Source organism: Ornithorhynchus anatinus, chromosome 2, assembly GCF_004115215.2.
Source record: "Ornithorhynchus anatinus isolate Pmale09 chromosome 2, mOrnAna1.pri.v4, whole genome shotgun sequence".
Classification (NCBI taxonomy): domain Eukaryota; kingdom Metazoa; phylum Chordata; class Mammalia; order Monotremata; family Ornithorhynchidae; genus Ornithorhynchus; species Ornithorhynchus anatinus.
Genome location: NC_041729.1, coordinates 35,251,097 through 35,272,599, shown reverse-complemented (window position 1 = coordinate 35,272,599; position 21,503 = coordinate 35,251,097). Strand labels below are relative to the sequence as shown.

Below are 21,503 nucleotides of genomic sequence, written 5' to 3'. Positions count from 1 at the left end.
CATTCCAGGCCAGAGGTGGGATGTGGACGAGTGGTTGGCGGCTAGATAGATGAGATGGAGGTACAGTGAGGTTAGCCTTAGTGGAACGAAGTGTGCGGGCTGGGTTGGGTGCTGAGAGTTGGAGAGGGCAAGGTAATTAAGCATTTTAAAGCCAGTGGTGAAGAGTTTTTGTTTTGTTCTCTGGAAGCCAGCAGGAAGCAGGTGGGAGAAGCTCATGTGGTGCCGGGCTTCTAGTGAAGTGAGGTGTCTTGCCTAAAGTCACACGACAGACAAGTGGCAGAGCTGGGATTAGAACCCATGACCTTCTGACTCCCAGGCACATGCTCTCTCCATTGCGCCAAGCTGACCACAAGGAGCTTACAGTCTCCCCGGGGGGAGACAGACATTTAAAATAGCTTACGGTTCGGAGAAATAGAATAGAAGACTATTTACACAAGTACTGGGAGTGGTGGAGGTGAGTATCGGGGTGCTGATGGGGGAAGGGTGGAAAGGGAAATGAAGGGCTTCGTGTGGGGAGGCTTCTTGGAGGAGATGTGACTTTAACGAGGCTTTGAAGGTGGGGAGGGTGGTGGACTGTTGGATGTGAAAGGGGAGGGAGTTCCAGACTCGAGGGAGGATGTGGGCAAAGGGTCGGTGATAGCTGGGAGGAGATTGAGGTACAGAGAGTAGGTTGGTATTAGAGGAGTGGAGTGTGCAGGTTGGGTTGTAGTAGATCAGCAACGTTAGGTAGGACTAGACCGTAAGCTCCTGGTGAGCAGGGAACATGTCTACCAACTCTGTTATATTGTTACTCTGCCAGGTGTTTTCTGTAGTGCTCTGCACACAGCAAATCCTCAATAAATATGAGAAGCAGCATGACATAGGGGTTAGAGCAGGGGCCTGGGAGTCAGAAGGTCATGGACTGTAATCCTGGGAAGCAGCGTGGCTCACTGGAAAGAGCACGGGTTTTGGAGTCAGAGGTCATGGGTTTGAACCCCGGCTCTACCACTTGTCAGCTGTGTGACTTTGGGCAAGTCACGTAACTTCTCGGTGCCTCAGTTACCTCATCTGTAAAATGGGGATTAAGACTGTGAGCCCCACGTGGGACAATCTGATTCCCCTGTGTCTACCCCAGCGCTTAGAACAGTGCTCGGCACATAGTAAGCGCTTAACAAATACCAACATTATTATTATTATTATTATTATTAATCCCGGCTCCGCCACTTGTCCTCTGTGTGACCTTGGGCAAGTGACTTCACTTCTCTGTTCCTCAGTTACCTCATCTGTAAAATGGGGATTGAGACCGTGAGCCCCACATGGGACAAGGGACTGTGTCCAATCCGATTTTCTTGTATCTATCCCAGCGTTTAGTACGGTGCCTGGCGCATAGTGAATACTGAACAAATTCCATAATTATAATAATTATTAAATATGAGTGATCGGTTAAGGGAGAGCTGATTGAGTGCCTTAAAGCCCATGGCGAGGAGTTTTTGTTTAATGCGGAGATGCATGGGCAACCACTGGAAGCTTTTTGAGGACTGGGGAAATGGGGGCTGAACGGTTTTTCAGAACAATGGTCAGAGCAGCAGAGTCTAGTATGACCTGGAAAAGGGAGAGACAGGAGGCAGGGAGGTCAGCGAGGAGGCTGATGCAGTAGTCAAGGTGGGAAGTGTTTGGATCAACATGGTAGCGGTTTTGGGTGGAGAGGAAATCCCTCAGGATCCCTTCCTGTGATGCCAGGCCATGAGAGTGCCCCGCCCCGGATCTAGTCACGGCCCTGCAGACCTTTGCCCCTGGGCCAGAAGGCAGAACCGGAACGGCCACGCAGACGGCAGGCTCGGAACTACGCGCTAAAGGCAGGCCTGGAACCGCCATGCTGGCGGCGGGCTCCGGGCTGCCTGGGGATGGCAGTTCTCTGCGGGTAGACGGGAAGCCGGGGACTAGCGGGAGTCTCACCCGGGACCGTGTACGTTCCTTGCAGATGGCTGGAGATGCTCATCGTCTACCCCAGGACCAACAAGCAGAATCAGAAGAAGAAGCGGAAGGTGGAACCTCCAACACCACAGGTGAGCCAGAATGGGGGCCCTTCTGGCAAGCGGTGACTGGAAGGGGGTGATGTGGCCCACGGGGATCTCACTGAGGGCCCAAGAGACCAGGGCATCATCTGGTGTTCCCCAGGGCTCTCTGAGAAAGGGAGGGGTGGTCCTGGTATTGCTGGTATTTTAGGATTGTGACACCCCCACCCCTCGCCCTTCTTGCCTCTTATTAGGGAAAGAGGAAGAAGCATTCGACTGCACCCAAAGACTGTAAGCTCTGTGTAGTCAGCTTGGTGTACTGTACTCAGTGGAAGCTCAGTAGATACAATTGATTGCTGTGACCAGAGGGGGGTCCTGCATATACAGCAGAGAGAGAGAGAGAGAGACTGTCTCTGGCTCATTCCCCCCTCTCACACACAGTTCCCTATGTGTGTCACCCATGTTGTCGAATTGCATGAGACTACAGACCTCCCCCCAGACCAACTGCTGCCATCTGAGGGAAGAGTGTGGGGAGGGTTAGGGGCTGAGGACTATCTTTCTACCAAAAGAAAAAAAAAAAGGCCCTGGAAGGAATTTTGCCGAACTCCCACCCCCTTGCAAGCGATGACCTCGGCGATAACAGGAAGGAGGGAGAGAACAAGCCTCAGAAAGCGAGGGGCCGGGCCCAAGCACGGGGGCTCGAGCGGTGCTCTCTGGGGACTAGGCTCTGGGCTCTCTGACTATAAATGGTAAAAGCTGGTGCTGGCTGTGACTCACTTGCCGCCTCCTCCCGGAGGCTCACATGGCTGGAGTCGGGGGTGGGGAGAGGGAGGGGGGGAAATCCCACCAGCTCAGATTCCTTCCCAAGGGCCCAGATCCTCTCCCTGTTCCCCTGGGGCTGAAGGCCGTTTAGTTCCCAGATGGATCGGCAGGGAGAGATGCGTGTCCGTGCCGTTCAGACACCGGCAGGGAACCAGGGCATTGGGTCCCACTTCCCCATCGCTACTCAGAGGGCAAGTGCTTTCTTCCTTCAAGGCCGGGCTCTCCTCTCTCGGCCCACCTGAGTCTGCTGCTGCCACTGCCCTTTCTCTTTGGTCTCTCACTCATATCCTAGGAATATCTGTAGGAATACGAGGTACGTTTCCATCCTTCTCTGACGATTCTCGCATGATGGCCAGAGAACAAGAGAACTGTGTCCCTCTCCGGGTGCCTGTAGGGCTGCTTTGCCCAGGGCCCATGCCTTTGTGACTCCATAGCCATCTGAGGGCTTGCCAATTAGTGGTATTTTATTAAGTACTTTATTCTATAAATTTTATAAATAGTGTGGTATTTATTGTGTGTACTGTACTAAGCACTTGGGAGAGTACAGTACAGTTAACAGACATGATCCTTGCCGTCAAGGAGTTGACCCTCTATCTGTTGCTGAATTGTACATTCCAAGCGCTCAGTACAGTGCTCTGCACGTAGTAAGCACTCAATAAATACTATCGAACCATCTCACTTGGGGTAAGCCGCATTGCCTAGTGGAAAGAGTACGGGCCTAGGAGTCGGAGAACCTGGCCCCGTGACTTATTGCCCTAGGGTAAGTCACTTCTCTGTGCCTCACTTGCCTCATCCATGCCTCAATACCTCATTTAGATCGTGAGCCCCATGTGGGACCTGATTATCTTGTATCTATCCTAGTGCTTGGCATATAGGAAGCACTTAAATACTTCAATCATTAACTTGTCTAACCCAAAAACGTTTTTTGTCCCAGAGCAGTACTGGCTGACAGAATCTTGAGACAGTGATTTCTGGAAGACTTCCTCCCAGCTAGCTCCCTCCCACCTCCATTTTATAGTATACGTTATGAGTCCTGAGCCATTGGAAGTGAAGCATTCTCCAGCCTAAACGGAGTTGCCTCGTCTTCCCCGGGGTCTTGCTCCCCGTTCCCCCTGCCCTCTGGGCTGTGAGCATTGGGAAGCTGAGCTGCTCATTCTGCTCTCTAGGGTTCAGCAGCTGTGGCTGGGGAGGTGGAGTCTGGCCGCGGGGCTGAAAGGTGAAGAGTGGCTGTCCTCTCTTCAGTCCCGGGAAGAGGGTGGGAGGAGCGGTCTCCTGTCTCCACAGCCTCAAGCTGCCATCACCTGCTCACTCTTCCTCTTCCATATGCCCTTCAACCCAGGGGACATTCCTGCTACTATTAATCTTTCCCAAACTTTGGCTTCGCATCCCTGCTGGATCCAATTAGCCCTTCAGGAGAGCTGAATCTTCTTTCTCGCTATCTCACCTCATCCCTTCCCTCACCTCTTCCCAGTTCAGTCTCCCTTGGGGCCTCCAAGGCCTAGAGTGAGCCAAAACCAGAAGAGGAGGGGAAGGAGTAGAGAAGCAATCATGTGGAGGAGGAAAACAGGAGTGTGCAGGAGAAGCGGCTGCCTCTGGAGCCCGCTTTGCCTCACGGAAAGGAGCAGACAGCCAGTGGTGGTCCTTCCCCAGCATCATTCCCTTTGTGCCTGATTTTTCTGTTGGATGTGTTTTGAATGTCCCCAACGTGCTGGACAAAACCAGCTCACAGCCTAGTTCTCTGTCCTTTCGAAGTTTCCATTTTTTAGGGTGGGGTGACATGCTCACCTTGAACAAATCCCCGAGAGTAGCTGTACAAGAACTCCCCAATTCCTTTCTAATAATAATAATAATAATAACTGTGGTGTTTAAGAGCTTACTATGTGCTAAGCACTGGGGTAGATACAAGATCATCAGGTTGGACACAGTCCCTGTGTCATGATCCCCATTTTACAGATGAGGTAACTGAGGCACAGAAAAGTTAAGTGACTTGCCCAAGGTGAAATAGCAGAATTTCCACCTGAAGGGACTGAAGAAAATGGGCTGGCTGAACCCCCTGCCTCCCTTCAGCCTTTCTAAGGCTTCGGGTCTTGTCCTGTAGCCCAGAGTAGGCCAGAGGAAAGGGGACCCTGGGGACAAGTGAAAATGCAGAATTGGAGTCCCTTCCTTGGGATAAAAATGAGAATTCTGGGAGCAGAAAAAAAATCAGTCAATGATAACGTGAATGCACATGCACCCGCTCACACAGATACATTTCCACCCAGCTTCACATGTGGGACACATGTAAAAATGGTGACTGACCATACAGTCACCCATGTTCATCTTCATGCATGCACAGACTCCCGCAAGACTCAACAAGAGTCCATCCCCCCCCGCCTGCCCCCAAGGCCCTTGAGGCTGCTACATTTTGAGAAGGAAAGAATCCCAGGCAGAATAACATCGTTTAGGGTTACGTTGCATTGTCATGGCAACGCCTTGGAAACGGTACAGGAGCAGGACTCCTGAGCACCAAATAAGGTAACTACGTTTGGGGAAGACTCGATCAGCCCAGATGCCGGAATGCTCCCGGCCCCTGCCGCCGGGGACCGAGCGGGGCCCGATCCCCCAGGTTCTCCAGAGACAGAGAGAGCTCCCTGCCTCGCACAGATAAAGCCCTGTTTCCTAAGCTCGCCAGCCTCCTGAGGGTGAAGGCGAGGAATAACTCGTGGGACTTAACCTCCCGCGAAGGACAGCTGGGAGACGCCGGGGGCCCGGTGAGGACACCTTTGAGGTGTAGCCCTTCGTAGGATCCTTGATCTTCTTTCCTTTCTGTGGTTCAGCATCAGTTGCGTGCCTTGACCTGAGGCTGCTGCCTATTCCTTGAAAATGGCCACCTTCTCCCTAGAGGCTCGGTTGCTGGGGCAGGGACCCAGAAGGCTCACCTGCCCTCACGTGGGATCTGAAAGCAGCAGCAAGTGCTGGCCACAAGACAAGTCTCACAAGGCGCACACTATCAGCCGGTCCATGGTATTTATTGAGCAGCAAGTCACTTCACTTCTCTGTGCCTGTTACCTCATCTGTAAAGTGGGGTTGAGACTATGAGCCCCATGTGGGTCAGGGACTGTGTCCAACCTGAAAATGCTGCGCTTAGTACAGTGCCTGGTACATAGTAAGGAAGTACTTAACAAATACCACAGCGTGACTCAGTGGAAAGAGCCCGGGCTTGGGAGGCAGAGGTCACGGGTTCTAATCCCAGCTCCGCTGCTAGTCAGCTGTGTGACCTTGGGCAAGTCACTTCACTTCCCTGGGCCTCAGTTCTCTCGTCTGTAAAATGAGGATGAGGGTTGCGAGCCATATGTGGGACAACCTGATGACCTTGTATCTACTCCTGCGCTTAAAACAGGTCTTGGCACATAGAAAGCGCTTAAATACCAACATTAATATGATTATTAATACTGTGTGCAGAGCATTGTACTAAACGCTTGGGAGAGTACACTATAACTGATACATTCCCTGCCCATAACGAGCTTACAGTCCAGAGCCTACACTGGACAAGGGATAGTAGAGTGGAAGTAGCCTTTATTGACTGCCCACGTGGTGAGGTGTGCCATACTAACCACTTGGAAAATCTGGAATAATGGACATTCCCTTCCTACAAGGAATTTCCACTATCATGGGAAGAGACCTTTGTGATGAGAGTTCTGGAACTATGCAGAGCTGTTTGGAATAGCAGTGTCTGCTGAGGGAGCCGGCCAGAGCTGAAGCTGCTGTAAATCTAACTTGCTGGACTTGAGGGGACTGTAGCCCAGTGTGAACTGTAAGGCGTTGTTTGGAATCAGAAATTCCCGCTGCTCTCTCAGCCTGGCTCTATCCCCAGAGGCCCTGCAGACTTGGAACTGAGCCTCATCTTCATCTTGCCCCGTTTCCTCCCCTTCTTACTTACAAAAGGTAAAAAAAAAAAAAAAAAAAAAAAAGACTTCTTTATTATCCATTTGTGTGCGCTCTTTCAGCATGTTGCTCCAGCCACCGACAAGAAATCTATTATTTTGGTGAAGCCTGTGAAAACAGAGGTTATCCCCTTCCCTGTCCACATCCCCCCACCAAAAACAAAATCCCGGGAGCCTGGCACACCTGGGGAGACCAGAAAGTTGGGATAGGAGAAGTCCATTGAGGTGTGAGGGCTGCCCTACGTTGGGTATCTGCGAGAGGTTTGGGGGAAAGGAAGAAATTGGGAGAAGAGGAGGCATCCCAGCTCTCCCCAGAAAGGATTCCAGCCAGCGGGGAGTTAGAGAGAAAGTCCTTTGTTCTTTAAATTTTGAAAAGAAATGATGCATTTGGGGTCTGCTTCCCCCTCAACTCTGACCAGTTTCCTTACCAGCACTGAGCAGAACCCAAACTCCAGCACGTTTGGGTTACAGTTCGGGTTTTGGGTTTGGAAGTTGCACTCTGTGAGAAGAAGACCGGCAGGGTTGGCCTGGAGGGATCCTGTACAGGAGCACCAATTTTGAGGATTTCCTGGCATTTGGTTCCATCTGGAAAACCCCATCTTGGGGGATGTGATTTTGGCCCCAGCTGTCAATGCCCCCAACTCATCTGAAGCCTGGTGGTGATCAAGAAAGCTGAGAGATTGTCCAAGAGAGACTCCCCTCGGCTCCTCCCCCATTGTCCTCTCCTGGATTTCTTTCCTGTGTCACTCTTCCAGTTTGGATTGGGAAACCGGTATGTGGAAAACACTGGATGTTTTGTCCAGGGCCCCCTTACCCTTTTCAGGCTCCTGAGATTTTTGGTGGGATCTCCTTCGCAACAAGCGGTATGTTTTTTGCCCCTTTTCGTGCTTTGGGACCTCCTGCTCTTCCAGGGAAATAACTATCCTATTTTCCCAATCTCCTATTCCTCATCATGACCCTTGGAGGCATTGTGGGGTGGGAGGGGCGGTGTTTCCAGGTAGCTGGACTCCACCACCTCACCAGGGTCCTTCCTTCCTAATAGACTAAACACCCCCCATCTCCTCTCAGGGAGCCCTCTCATCTCTCTCCAGATCTCCCTTAGGAAGCCATCTGCTCAGACGGGACCAAGGACCAGATTTGCGCGCCTTAGATTTCCTCTTCCTCTACATTCAAAACCAAATCAAACCCAAACTTGAAAATCCAAACGGATCCTTTTGTGGGACCCTGGCTATGAGCAGGCAGGTGGTCCGACGGTGGCAGGAAACGGCACATGAAAACTGGGAGCTTTCACTGCTTCCTCCCACACATGCCAAAGCCCAGGGCAGGAAGCGTGCTGTGTATCTGCAACTCCAGAGACTTTTTTTTCCCCCCACACAATTTACAATGACTGTAGTGTGGGAGGAAAATCCACATCTCAACTCTCGACCTCCAACCCCAAAGAGCATTTCTCCTCAGCATGCAGTCAGATACTCCATCCCTACCGCTCTTCCCCTCAGCCTCGGTTTCTTGCTCCTTACACAGTGCTTGATGCTAAGTAGAGAACACGGCAGCTCTCTCTCCCCCTCATTCTTCCCCACTTTCCCCCCGGCCCCCCTTTGCCCACCACATTTTGCCCCACGGTGGCTAGTGGCCCCATTGGTAATGCCAAGACCCTGTCACCACAGGCTCTGTGTGGCTTGTTGTCACGGGAAGGGGGAGAGGCAGAGGTACCAAAGGAAAGAAAAAGCAATCTCTTTGAAATGGCTTCTGTTGGACTTGGCTGCCTTTCAAGCATTTCTCATTCTCTAGGACAAGGTCCCTTAAAAGCAGGGGTCAGGGGAGGGGACCCGACAAGCAATTCCAATGGCCGCTGGTTTCGGCAGCGACTCGGAAATTGAGAGTCGGGCAGCCCTCGTGGTTTCCCCTTAAGCTCCCGCAGTGGTGTTTCTCTCCGTTGTGCTACTGGGTGGAGCCCACCCGCCTGCCTTCCCCGAAGCTCCCAAACCAGCCCACCCTCCTTGCTTCCCCCCAGCTACCGAGTGCCCCGGTCAGCAGCTGTCCTTTCCAAGGAAACAGCATTCCCCTGCACTCCCTTTCTGGAGAGCAGATTTTCAGGAATGGAGACGGACCCGGGCTGGGTCCGCCATGATGGTCTTTCCTATTGTGGCGGAAGGTCGGAGGAGAGGAGAAAGGAAGTGGCATTCCGGGGAGAGAGATGCCGGAGGCAACCACTGTGGGGGCTCATGACTGTGGGAAGTTTCCACAGATGGGGACAACCTCCAAGCTGACCCCAGGCGTCACGCTGCCCTTCACATTTGTGCCGTATGGGTTATTGACCCAGCTCCCCTCTCCCCAATTAAGGCGGTCTTCTCTGACCTCAGTCGCATCTCTTTTGCTGAGGTTCGGGTCTATTGAGGAAAAGGGATCCAATATCCTGGATTTCTTATACTTTCATGGTACTTGTTAGCACTTACTTTGTACCAAGCACGCTGGGGTAGATACAAGTTAATCAGGTTGGGCACAGTCCCTGCCCAACATGGGGCTCACACGCAACATGGCTTAGTGGAAGAAGAGCACCGGCTTGGGAGTCAGAGGTCGTGGGTTCTAATCCCGGCTCCGCCACTTGTCTGCTGTGTGACCTTGGGCAAGTCACTCAAGTTCTCTGTGCCTCAGTTACCTCATCTGTAAAAATGGGGATTAAAACATGTGAGCCCCACATGGGACAATGTGATTACCCTGTATCTACCCCAGCGCTTAGAACAGTGCTCAGCACATAGTAAGCGCTTAACAAATACCATTATTATTATTTTCAAATGAGGTAACTGAGGCACTTCACTAAGAAGCGAAGTGACTGCCCAGCGTCACACAGCAGAAACGTGACGGAGCCGGGATTAGAACCCGGGTTCTTCTGACTCCTGGGCCCGTGCCCTATCCACTAAGCCCCCGTGGCAGTCCTGGGGTTCAGGCTTCAAGGGAGGCAAGATCCAGTCTTTATCCCTGAACGGGCGGGGGGAGAGGGCAAATCCGGTCACCTGCAGCAGCCACCTCTCCTGTCATTTCTGGAGACCTCAGTTTCCTTTGGCTGGTGGGACTTCTTGTTATTTAAGGACAAGCAGGGCATTTTCAGGGGGTGCGGAGGACAGCAGCCTAGAGCAAGTGGCCTCAAACCAGCACTATTGAACACTAAGAAGTAATGTGTTCTGTATATAAGGCAACCTTGTCCCCAGAGAGAAGAAGCAAGCAGTCATTCCTCCCGTTCCCTTGGTGCACCCTAGGAGTTAATGAATGACAACATTCTACTTGTCCAGCATAAATTATAACTCTTCCTGGGCTAATAAGAAGATAGCTCTTTCCAAGCTGGCCCTGTTAAAATGGGTACTGCATGGCTTTGCGTGGGAGCCACTTTATTGGGACACCTGGTCTGAGGACCATTTGGTCTGCGATGTTAGAAAGTAGAGCAACGAGCTATTTTTCTCTGCCCTTCTGCCTTTAGGAGCCAACTACAGAGAACATTAAAGCAGGGCCAGAGAAGTGTCAAAGCTTCTCCCTCTCCAGCCCGGTCCTGCCGGGTTAATTTCTAACTGGGAGTTAGGGTGGATCCAGCCAGAACCCATCTTTGTCATTGAGAACGGGAGGCAATGCTGAAGTGCTGAACGGAATCCACAAACTCAATCTTCTTAAAGGGAAGCTTCTGAGGGGGTAGGGTGGTAATAGTAATAATTGTAGAATTTAAGTGCTTTCTGTGTGCCGAGCACTGCACTGAGCACTGTGGTTGAGCCAAGATAATCAGATTGGACAAAGTCCAGAGACTGTGGGGCTCACAGTCTAAGTAGGAGGGACAGCAGGCATTGAATCCCCATTTTACAAGTGAGGAGACTGAGGCATGGAAAAATTGAGACTTTCCCAAGGTCACACAGCTGGCAAGTAGCAGAACCACCTTTATAACTCAGGTCCTTTGACTCCTAGGCCTGTGCTTTTTAAACTAGGCCATGCTATTTCTTTAGGGCCAATGTTGCATAGGCTAGTGCAGTCTCATGCCAGCAAAGCAGGGGGTTGGTTTTGAGCCTGGGAGTTCCCCAGACCAGAACTAGGTGAGGCACAGAGTCGGAGATGTAGAAGGAAGAACCGCAGGGGCGATAAGGTTTTTTTAAAACGACTAGCCAGCAGCAGCAGGTCAGGCCCAGCTTCCAGCCCATTTCCAGCCTCCACCAGTTGGAACCGGCAGAGGGGATTTTCCCCACGTACTTTGTCCCCATGGGTGATCCAGCTCCCCTCCTCTTAACCGTCTCATCCTACCCGGCTCAGAGGGCAGTGGGAATGCCCCTGGCTCGGTCTCCACATGTGCCAGCACCCGCCAGACCCCCAAAGGTGAACCAAAGGAGCAGCCACCTCAGGATGACGGTCACGCTTATGGTACCATTTACGTTTGTACTATTTGCCAAACACTGTGCTGAGCACTGAGGTGGATACCAGACAGGATGAAAGCCCTGAGAGTGTCCCCGGGGAGCCTCACTGTGAAAGATGCTCCTTCCCTGAGGCCTTTGCTGTGGAAGAGACACCTGCACAGGAGGAAGAGATGCTTGAAGCAGCTAAAGTTGCTCTGCTTTCCCCTCCCAAATTCCTGGTCTACTCAGGATTTTTTTTGCAGCCCTGGGCCAGGGCAGAGGGGGTGGGAGTGGGAGCCTCCCTCTTCCTCAGACAGACCATGTGCTGAACAGTTGGGCAAGGCAGCACTGAAACTGTCCTGAGAAAGACGGCCGTTCCGGCCCCACCGCAGGCCACGAAACACCGAGGCCGACCGGGCCTCGCCTTGAGAGGTGGCTGACGCTTGCAGGGCTTGTGGATTTGGGAAAAGATTCCCAGTTTCCCAGTCTGGGAATTAGGGAAAGAAAGAGGTGGCTTCAACCTTACAGGGGGCCAGGAAGGAGAGAGAGAATGCAGTGCCAAGATCAGGACTCTCCCCAAAATAGGCTTCTGATAGGAAGCTGCTTAACCAAATGGTTTGGGGCCAAGCCCCATTCACAGAGCAGAATATGAAGTGGCTGGCCGGAACAGGGATGAACCCAGGTTTGTTTGTACGATCAACCAAAATCGACCATATTTATTGAATGCTTTCTGTGTTGAGAGCACTGTATTAAGCACCGAGGGGAGTACCACGGCAGCAAAAGACCCAGTGGCTGCCCTCAAAGGATATCTAATTTAACAGCAGAGGCGGGCACTGCAAATTTATTTACAAATAGTGGGAGCAGCATTGAGGACCCGAAAAATCACTTTAGTGATATGAATGTCAGGGCGGAATAGCTCACTATGTTATTGAGTACGCGTGTAACAAGAACATTACCATAGAATGTGTATTTCACCATACATTTTTAAAGATTTAGGGAACATTTGTTTGGCAGTGCGAGCCTGTTTGGTTACCCCCTACCAACTGGCCTGTGCTTGTGCACGGCCTTGGAACAGGACTAGAGTGTGGGTTTCCCTAATACTGGGTTTTGCATGAATCCAACCCTCACAGAATAGGAGAACTGGGTATATATATGAGACTCAGGATGGGTAAAATTACCCAAGTGCTAACCATGGCTGTTGAGTTGTTGGAAATGAATCAGAAACAGCTTTTTGGAGGTGGATTTCATGAAGGCTTTGAAGGCTGAGAGAGCCGTAGTCTGGCGACTTCAAGGGAACAGGGATTTCCAGAGAGGTGAGGTAACTTAAGTAAGGGAGCAAAGCAGAATGGACTAGAAATAGCATGGACCTGAGTTCTAATCCTGGCTCCACAACTTGTCTGCTGGGTGACCTTAGGCAAGTCCCTTAACTTTTCCATGCCTGTTTTCTCATTTATAAAATGAGGATTAAATCCTACTCCCTTCTACTTAGATTGTGAACCCCACATATAACAGGGACTGAGTCCAGCGTAATTAGCTTGTATCTACTCTGTCAGTACGGTGCCTGGCACATATAAGTGTTCAATAAGGACCATAAAAAAAAATCAGAGTTGACTGCAAGAACACTTAGCTGGTGAGTATGGAAAGAGTGAAAAGAGTTGATTTTATATTAATATGTATACATATTTTTTAATAGTATTTAAATGCTTAGTAATAATGATGACATTCATTAAGTGCTTACTATGTGCAAAGCACTGTTCTGAGTGCTGGGGGGATACAAGGTGATCAGGTTGTCCCACATGGGGCTCACAGTCTTCATCCCCATTTTACAGATGAGGTAACTGAGGCACAGAGAAGTTGTGACTTGTCCAAAGTCACACAGCTGACAAGCGGCGGAGCTGGGATTTGAACCCATGACCTCTGACTCCCTAGCCCATGCTCTTTCCACTGAGCCACGCTGCTTACTATGTGTCTGGCAGTCCTCTAAGCATTGGGTTAGATACAAGGAAATCAGGGATGACAGAGTCCCTGGCCCACAAGGGGCTGACACTCAAGTAAGAGGGAGAACAGTTATTGAATCCCCATTTCATGGTTTTGGAAACTGAGGCACAGAGAAGTTAAGGTGACTTGCTCAGGGTCACACAACAGACAAGTGGTATAGGTGGGATTAGAACCCAAGTCCCCTGGCTCCCAGACCCATGCTTTATCAAGTAGGCCATGCTGTTTCCGTATATATATATATATACACAAGCTGCTATATAAAATGGCCTCAGAGAGCCTCGAAGCCAGTGGTAGAGATTTGACATGATGTAGCTGAAGATGAGGAGTGGAGTGATGTGTCAAACATCATTCTAAGAAGATGGATGATCTGGGTAGTATTCATTCATTCATTCAATAGTATTTATTGAGCGCTTACTATGTGCAGAGCACTATACTAAGCGCTTGGAATGAACGAGTCGGCAACAGATAGAGACAGTCCCTGCCGTTTGACGGGCTTACAGTCTAATCGGGGGAGACGGACAGACGAGAAAAATGGCAATAAATAGAGTCAAGGGGAAGAACATCTCGTAAGAACAATGGCAACTAAATAGAATGGAGGCGATGTACATTTCATTAACAAAATAAATAGGGTAATGAAAATATATACAGTTGAGCGGACGAGTACGGTGCTGAGGGGATGGGAAGGGAGAGGGGGAGGAGCAGAGGGAAATGGGGGGAAAAGAGAGTTAAGCTGCGGAGAGGTGAAGGGGGGGGCGGTAGAGGGAGAAGGGGAGCTCAGTCTGGGAAGGCCTCTTGGAGGAGGTGAGTTTTAAGTAGGGTTTTGAAGAGGGGAAGAGAATCAGTTTGGCGGAGGTGAGGAGGGAGGGCGTTCCGGGACCGCCGGAGGACGCGGCCCGGGGGTCGACGGCGGGGTGGGCGAGACCGAGGGACGGTGAGGAGGTGGGCAGCGGAGGAGCGGAGCGTGCGGGGTGGGCGGTAGAAAGAGAGAAGAGAGGAGAGGTAGGAAGGGGCGAAGTGATGGAGAGCCTTGAAGCCTAGAGTGAGGAATTTTTGTTTGGAGCGGAGGTCGATAGGCAACCACTGGAGGTGTTTAAGAAGGGGAGTGACATGCCCAGACCGTTTCTGCGGGAAGATGAGCCGGGCAGCGGAGTGAAGAATAGACCGGAACGGGGCGAGAGAGGAGGAAGGGAGATCAGAGAGAAGGCCGACACAGTAGTCTAGCCGGGATATAACGAGAGCCCGTAGCAGTAAGGTAGCCGTTTGGGTGGAGAGGAAAGGGCGGATCTTGGCGATATCGTAAAGGTGAAACCGGCAGGTCTCGGTAACGGATAGGATGCGTGGGGTGAACGAGAGAGACGAGTCAAGGATGACACCGAGATCGTGGGCCCGAGAGACGGGAAGGATGGTCGTGCCATCCACGGTGATAGGGAAGTCTGGGAGAGGACCGGGCTTGGGAGGGAAGATGAGGAGCTCAGTCTCGCTCATGTTGAGTTTTAGGTGGCGGGTCGACATCCAGGTGGAGACGTCCCGGAGGCAGGAGGAGATGCGAGCCTGAAGGGAGGGGGAGAGAGGACAGGGGCGGAGATGTAGATCTGCGTGTCATCTGCGTAGAGATGGTAGTCAAAGCCGTGAGAGCGAATGAGTTCACCGAGGGAGTGAGTGTAAATGGAGAGCAGAAGAGGGCCAAGAACTGACCCTTGAGGAACTCCAACAGTTAGCGGATGGGAGCGGGAGGAGGCGCCTGCGAAGGAGACCGAGAATGACCGGCCAGAGAGATAAGAGGAGAACCGGGAGAGGACGGAGTCCGTGAAGCCAAGGTGAGATAAGGTATGGAGGAGGAGGGGATGGTCGACAGTGTCAAAGGCAGCAGAGAGGTCAAGGAGGATCAGAATGGAGTAGGAGCCATTGGATTTGGCAAGAAGGAGGTCACGGGTGACCTTAGAGAGAGCAGTCTCGGTAGAGTGGAGGGGACGGAAGCCAGATTGGAGGCGGTCCAGGAGAGAATGGGAGTTAATAGTAATAAGGAATAGTAGTAAGGAATAGTAATATGCATTGTACTCTTCCCGAGCACTTAATATTGTGCTCTGCACAAAGTAAACACTCGATAAATATGGTCAGTGTAATAAAGACTGGAGAGAAGAGTCAAATCTTTATTTTTAATTCCACACTAGTCTCATGTTAAATAACTATGTGGATATTTTACTTCATATTCTGCATGTGGATGAATTCAGGGATTGAGGCCCCTTGGATTTATGATTTCAGATTCCATAATTTGCCCCAGTAAAGATCTTGGCAGTGGGCAAGTTGACTAGCTGATCCAGTTTTGCATGGACATTCTTTTTTTTTTTTGGTTTGTCTCAGTGTCCTGTGACATCCTGGTGTTTTGCTGGGTTGGCCATAAGAGTTGATTTACCCAGGTTAGTTCCAGTTTTGAGGGCTGTCGCTACTGATTCGTGTTCACACTTTATATTAATTAATCTCCCAGCTATCTGGGACCAGCCTGCCAAGAACCGAACTGATGTTGGTTCTCGGAAAGAGCCTCTGGGCTCTGCAAATGCCAGGTGTCCTGAGTCCCCATTTTAGATAGGTGCTTCAGTGCACGCTTGATATTCTAGGCTGTGAATCTTAAAATGTATGTGGGACTCACAGTATACACCATTGAGTGACTGTGTTCACCAGGTGCTTACTCCCTCCATCCCCCGTGCCTTTTTGGGGAAAATTATGTAGTTTGATGGGGCGGGGGGAGCCGGTGCCAGTTTCCAGGGAGGCAGGGAGGCGGTGTGACTGGTTGACTGAGCTTGCCGGGGAGAGTGGCTCTGGGTGGCAGGGAGGGGAAGGCAGTTCTTGGCTGCGGTGACTGGTTATTTCATTCAACCACGATGACTACAGGATCCCAGGAGAATCCCAGCGGGGGCTAGGGAGATGACTTACGATCACTTGAGTCAGCAGTCACTCCTAGGAGTCGAGAGCAGGAAATTCCCTGAGGAAGAAGGGGGCGGGGGAAGCAGGAGAAAGGGAGAGGCCTTGGGTAGGAGTTGGCAGCCCTCAGCCTCCATGTCAGGACTGGCTCATGAGGTGGGTCTGGCTGCCGGTTCAATCTCCACTGTCCCATCGGCTGTTGGGATTCACCCTTATTGCTGCTTCTACTTTGTTGGCAGGGGCCCAGACCCCTCCACCCTCCCAGCACGCACCTCCCTCCATCCCTCAGTCTGACCAAACCAGTCGGAGAAACTCCGGCCCCACAGCCACCGGCCAGGTGAGCAGAGGGACCGTAGGGAGGTGGGAGTCCTGGGCTCTCGGTGTGACGCTCTTACGAGCTGCATTACGGTCTGGCGCAAGGGATGCCACCCCTCTGGAGTCTGGCAGTGAAACGCATGAAGTTGGCATTACCCGGTTTGTTGCCCTCTGATTCCCGTGAAGCAGTCTCTGAGCCTAGAACGGCATTTTCCTCTAACACCCCATCCGGTGCACCCCACACTGGGGACCCTGTCAGTAGTGTTGACCGACTGACTCTTGCTTGCTAAACTGGGGAGGGGTGGAGATTATTGTCTCTGGGCAGATGAGGCACTGATTGGCCAAGCCTCTGTGTGACTTTGGGCAAGTCACTTCACTTCTCAGTGCCTCAGTTGCCTCATTTGTAAAATGGGGATTGAAGACTGTGAGCCTCATGTGGGACAACGGCTGTGTCCAATGTGATTTGCTTGTTACTGCCCCAGTGCTTAGTACAGTGCGTGGCACACAGTAAGCGCTTAACAAATACCACGGTTATCTCCCAGGCCTTCCATTCCGACCCTTTGCACTTGTTGTCATTTTCCAACCCTCACTACTGGTGCCAAGTCCCTGATTATTATTATTATTATTATTATTGTTATAATTGTTAATAATAGTATTTGTTAAGTGCTTACTGTGTGCCAAGCACTGTACTAAGTGATGGGGTAGGTGCAAGATAATCGGGTTCCACATGGAGCTCACATTCTAAATACAGAGAACAGGTATTGCATCCCCAGTTGTGGACGAGAAAACTGAGGCATAGAGAAGTTAAATAATAATAATGTTGGTATTCGTTAAGCGCTTACTATGTGCAGAGCACTGTTCTAAGCGCTGGGGTAGACACAGGGGAATCAGGTTGTCCCACGTGGGGCTCACAGTCTTCATCCCCATTTTACAGATGAGGGAACTGAGGCACAGAGAAGTGAAGTGACTTGCCCACAGTCACACAGCTGACAAATGGCAGAGCTGGGATTCGAACTCATGACCTCTGACTCCAAAGCCCATGCTCTTTCCACTGAGCCACGCTGCTTCTCAAATGACTTGCCCAAAGTCACCCAGCAGGCAAGTGGCGGAGCAGAGATTAGAACCCAGATCCTCTGGCTTTGAGTCCTGGGCTCTTTCCACTAGGCAACTCTGCTTTTTCTCCTTTGGGGAACTGTGTGGTTCCTTGCTCTGTTGTTTGATTAAGGAGAGCAGGGAGAAGTCCCAGTTCAGTTGTTCAGAGTATCTATTCTTCATTCCCTCCCGCTGAAAACGTTTCTTTGTTTGTGTTCAGGAGCCCGGGCCTGCCAAGATGGCTGTCACCAGTAGCAACATTCCCAGTGCTGAGAAAGTTCCTACCACCAAGTCCACGCTCTGGCAGGAGGAAATGAGAGCCAAGGACCACCCAGACGGGAGTAGCCTCAGTCCAATCCAGAGCCCTGGGCAGAGCCAGGCCCCTCTGCCCAGCACCCTGAGAGAACCTGGGCTGGAAGACAAAGAAGGTAAGAATGGCAGAGTGGGTGGACCGGGTTGTCTGTGCACGACTGAGTCTCAGTCTGGTTCCTGGAAACCTCCTGGCCTTCCAAATCTGGGCTCATTCCTCAGCCTGGACCCAGGTTGCTGACTTCCCTGGGCCAAACTCCAGCCACGGCACCAAAAGTCAGGTCTTCTCTCTCCCTATGGGTACAAAACCCGTGGCCAAGATCAGGGAAACCAGACTTCACTTGGACTGGCATCTAATCCTCCCTTGACATTCAAACAACTCTTCCCATCCCCCCTGCATCCCACTCAGGGTGAACCATCAGGCACCTGAAAGACCTGTGTCCCCACCTGAGTGGACAGGCAGGCAGTTATCCGTTGCCACATCAGCCGATGGCAGAGAGACACGATCCCCGCCTTGTCCTGGTTCTAGTTAAGAAGGAACTGATGTTGAGAAGCGGTGTGGCCTAGTGGAAAGAGCACGGATCTGGGAGTCACAAGGACCTGGGTTCTAATCTGGATCCATCACTTGTCTGCTCTGTGACCTTGGGCAAGTCACTTAACATCTCTGTGCTTGTTGCTTCATCTGTAAGATGGGGATGGAGACTGATTTCCACATGGGAGATGTAGCGTGACCTAACTGATTAACTTGTATCTACCCCAGTGCTTAGTACTGTGCCTGGCACGTCGTTGTCATCAGTGATATTCATCGAGCGCTTACTTTGTGCAGAGCACTATTCTAAGCACTTGGGAGAGTACATAGTAAGCAGTTAAATATCATTGAAAAACAAACAGACAAAAAAGAATGAACCTCACCATCTACCAAAGCCTTAGTTCACAGGAATGAAGGGGATAAAATAAAATCCAGTTACCACACCCAATCTTTCCCTTCTCTAGACTTAGTCCTGATGTAGAATTTTAAAGGTTTTGCGAAGATTTGCTCAGCCCCACACAAGCAAGACCCTTGTAGGCCTTTTCTCAAAAATGAGCGTGAGCATCACACCCACTAATTCTGCAGGATTCTTGCCTCAAACCTTGCCCACCAAGAGTTACCCCTATCTCCCCTTTTTCCTTCTCTTTAACCCTTTTCCAAGTACTGTTCTGTTTAAGTTCAGCCTCCTGCAGGACTGTCCTGAGGGAGAAGCCCCTGAGAGTGTCTCTGTCTTTTCTGGTCAGCTCTCTTTTGAAACGGGCAGAAGTTAGAAGCCCACGAACTTGCAAATGATTCATCCTTAGCATGTCCCTGATATTTTTTTAAGGTATTTAAGCATTTATGTGTCAAGCACTGTTCTAGGCTCCGGGGTAAATACAGGTTAATTAGGACAGATACAGGACTATCCCACATGGGGTTCACAGTCAAGTAGAAGGGAGAAGAGATGTTTAGTTCCCATTTTACAGTTGAGGAAACTGAGGCACAGGGAAGATGAGTGACTTGCCCAAGGTCGCAGAGTAGGCAAGTGGAGAAGTCAGGATTAGAGCCCAAGTCTTCTGGCTCCCAGGCCCGTGCTTTATTCACAAGGCCATACTGCTTCTCATTGACCCCCTTTTACTTTGGGATGAGCTTAAATCCAGAGAATACCCTCTAAGATAATTTTTTTTCTTTTCCTCAAATGTTACAATGCATTTGGGAAGACAGGGGAACATGACATCCATCGTAGAGCAGCCACTCATCCACATTGGGGTTTTAAAAAGAAAAGTGTAATCGGTCAGTCAGTCAGTTGTATTTATTGAGCACTTACTGTGTGCGATAAGCGTTTGGAATAGTACTGAACAACAATAAACAGACATCCCCTGCCCACAGTGAGCTTACAGACTAGATGGGGAAACAGACATATAAATAAATACCAGAAATGTAAATATGAGAAGCAGCGTGGCTCAGTGAAAAGAGCTTGGGAGTCAGAGGTCATGGGTTCAAATCCCTGCTTTGTCACTTGGCAGCTGTGTCACTGTGGGTAAGTCACTTAACTTCTCTGTGCCTCAGTTACCTCATCTGTAAAATGGGGATTAAGACTGTGAGCCTCACGTGGGACAACCTGATTACCCTGTATCTACCCCAGCGCTTAGAACAGTGCTCTGCACATAGTAAGCGCTTAACAAATACCAACTTTATTATTATTACTAAATAAGTGCTGTGGGGTTGGCGAGGGAATGAATAAAGGGAGCAAGTCAGGGCCACACAGAAAAGAGCAGGAGAAGAGGAAATGAGGGCTTAGGGGATGTGCCTTCATTAAGGCTTTGAAGGTGGGGAGAGTCATTGTCTATTGGATATGAGGAGGGAGGGCATTCCAGGCCAGAGACAGGACGTGGGTGAGAAGTCGGCAGCGAGTTAAACGAGAGGGCAGAAGGTTAGCTTTGGAGGAGTGAAGTGTGTGAGCGGAGTTGTAGAAGGAGAGTAGCGAGGTGAGGTAGGTGTGGGTAAGGTGATTGCTCTAAAGCCAATCCATGATGAGGAGTTTCCGTTTGCTGTGAAGGTGTAAGGCCTCAGGCCCTTCCCTCCCATTCCCCATCCCCACAGTCTCCAGTTGTCCCAGTGACTTTTGCTCCCGGTTCTCTGGGCCAGGAGATGCTCGCCGGCCCTCTCTGCCCCTGCTTCCGGGAAACTTGACTCCGGACTCTCCAGAGGCCCCAGCTGTGTCTGCTGCATTGTTCGAAGGCAAACAATAGGGACTGGGCGTTCTTCCTGCCCCCATCCTAGTAGACCTCTGGGACGCAGCAGGAGGGGGCGAGGAAAGCAGCAGCCCCACCTCTCCGTGCTGGGCCTGTGGGAATTAGACTCAGGTCCCGTCTCTCGGGGGGCTCACAATCTAAAAATAGAAGGCGAAAGAGGGGACTGACCGCATCTATGAGGAGAGATGAAACAAAACACTTAAGACAAGTTGAAGACAAAACAGAGATCAGAAGGGGTACCATGGCTAGAGGAGCAAGATTCCAGGCTGCTCATATCTCAGAGTCTGCAGTCACAACCGCGGCCACAGAGACCGCTACAGCTGCTGTTTTCCCGAGGATTTTGTGGGGTCGGGACCAGGCTGCTGCTGCTTATCTCAGTCCCCCCCATGGTGGGCGAAGGTGGGTCAGGTTGGAGGGTCCTAGCCCTAACCTAAGAGATGAACTGCCTCTCTGACCCGGGTGGGTCAGGCATTACCTCCCTGGAAATGGGGCAGTAGACCAGATGGCATCTCAGGCCCCTTTTTAACTGTGTAAATCAGGTGAATTGGGTACCTTTGGTGCAGATAATTGGTTTCAATCTCCACTTAGAGATCTAACCTCTGCATGGGGAGCGGAACTGGGCTTGAAAGCCGAGGTAATGATTTTGGCATGTATTAAGCCCTTATTACGTGCAAAATGATGAGGTAGAGGCAAGGTTATCCAGTTAGATCCTGCCTCTGCCCCTCAAGGGGGTTGATATGTATCTTCTCCCCATTTTGCAGATGAGGAAACTGGGGCCTAGAGAGGTTAAGTGACTTGCCCAAAGTCACAAAGCAAGGCAGTGGAAGAGCTGAGAGTCGATCCCAGGTCTGTCATTCAGTCCCATGCTCTTTCCAGTAGGCCATATTGTCTCCACAGTCCCTTTGGTGTTACTCTGGGGTCCTGGTTTTCTTAAATTCCGGTAAGACGGAAGGCGTTTGGCGAAGCGACATCCCTCATCTGTCGGGAGCACAGACTGGAGACAG

General features: G+C 51.0%; 1 protein-coding gene across 7 annotated transcripts in view; it reads left to right on the top strand.

Annotated features, from left to right (window-relative positions):
• The window catches only part of LOC100080128 (myosin phosphatase Rho interacting protein), a 204,540-nt gene that overhangs the window by 116,788 nt on the left and 66,249 nt on the right, over positions 1 to 21,503 (top strand). For all 7 annotated transcript variants that reach the window (XM_029053589.2, XM_029053580.1, XM_029053578.1 and 4 more), the window contains exons 5-6: positions 1,961 to 2,045; positions 17,648 to 17,855. In XM_029053589.2, the coding sequence (XP_028909422.1) occupies positions 1,961 to 2,045; positions 17,648 to 17,855 (293 nt within the window). The remainder of the gene's footprint in view (positions 1 to 1,960; positions 2,046 to 17,647; positions 17,856 to 21,503) is intronic.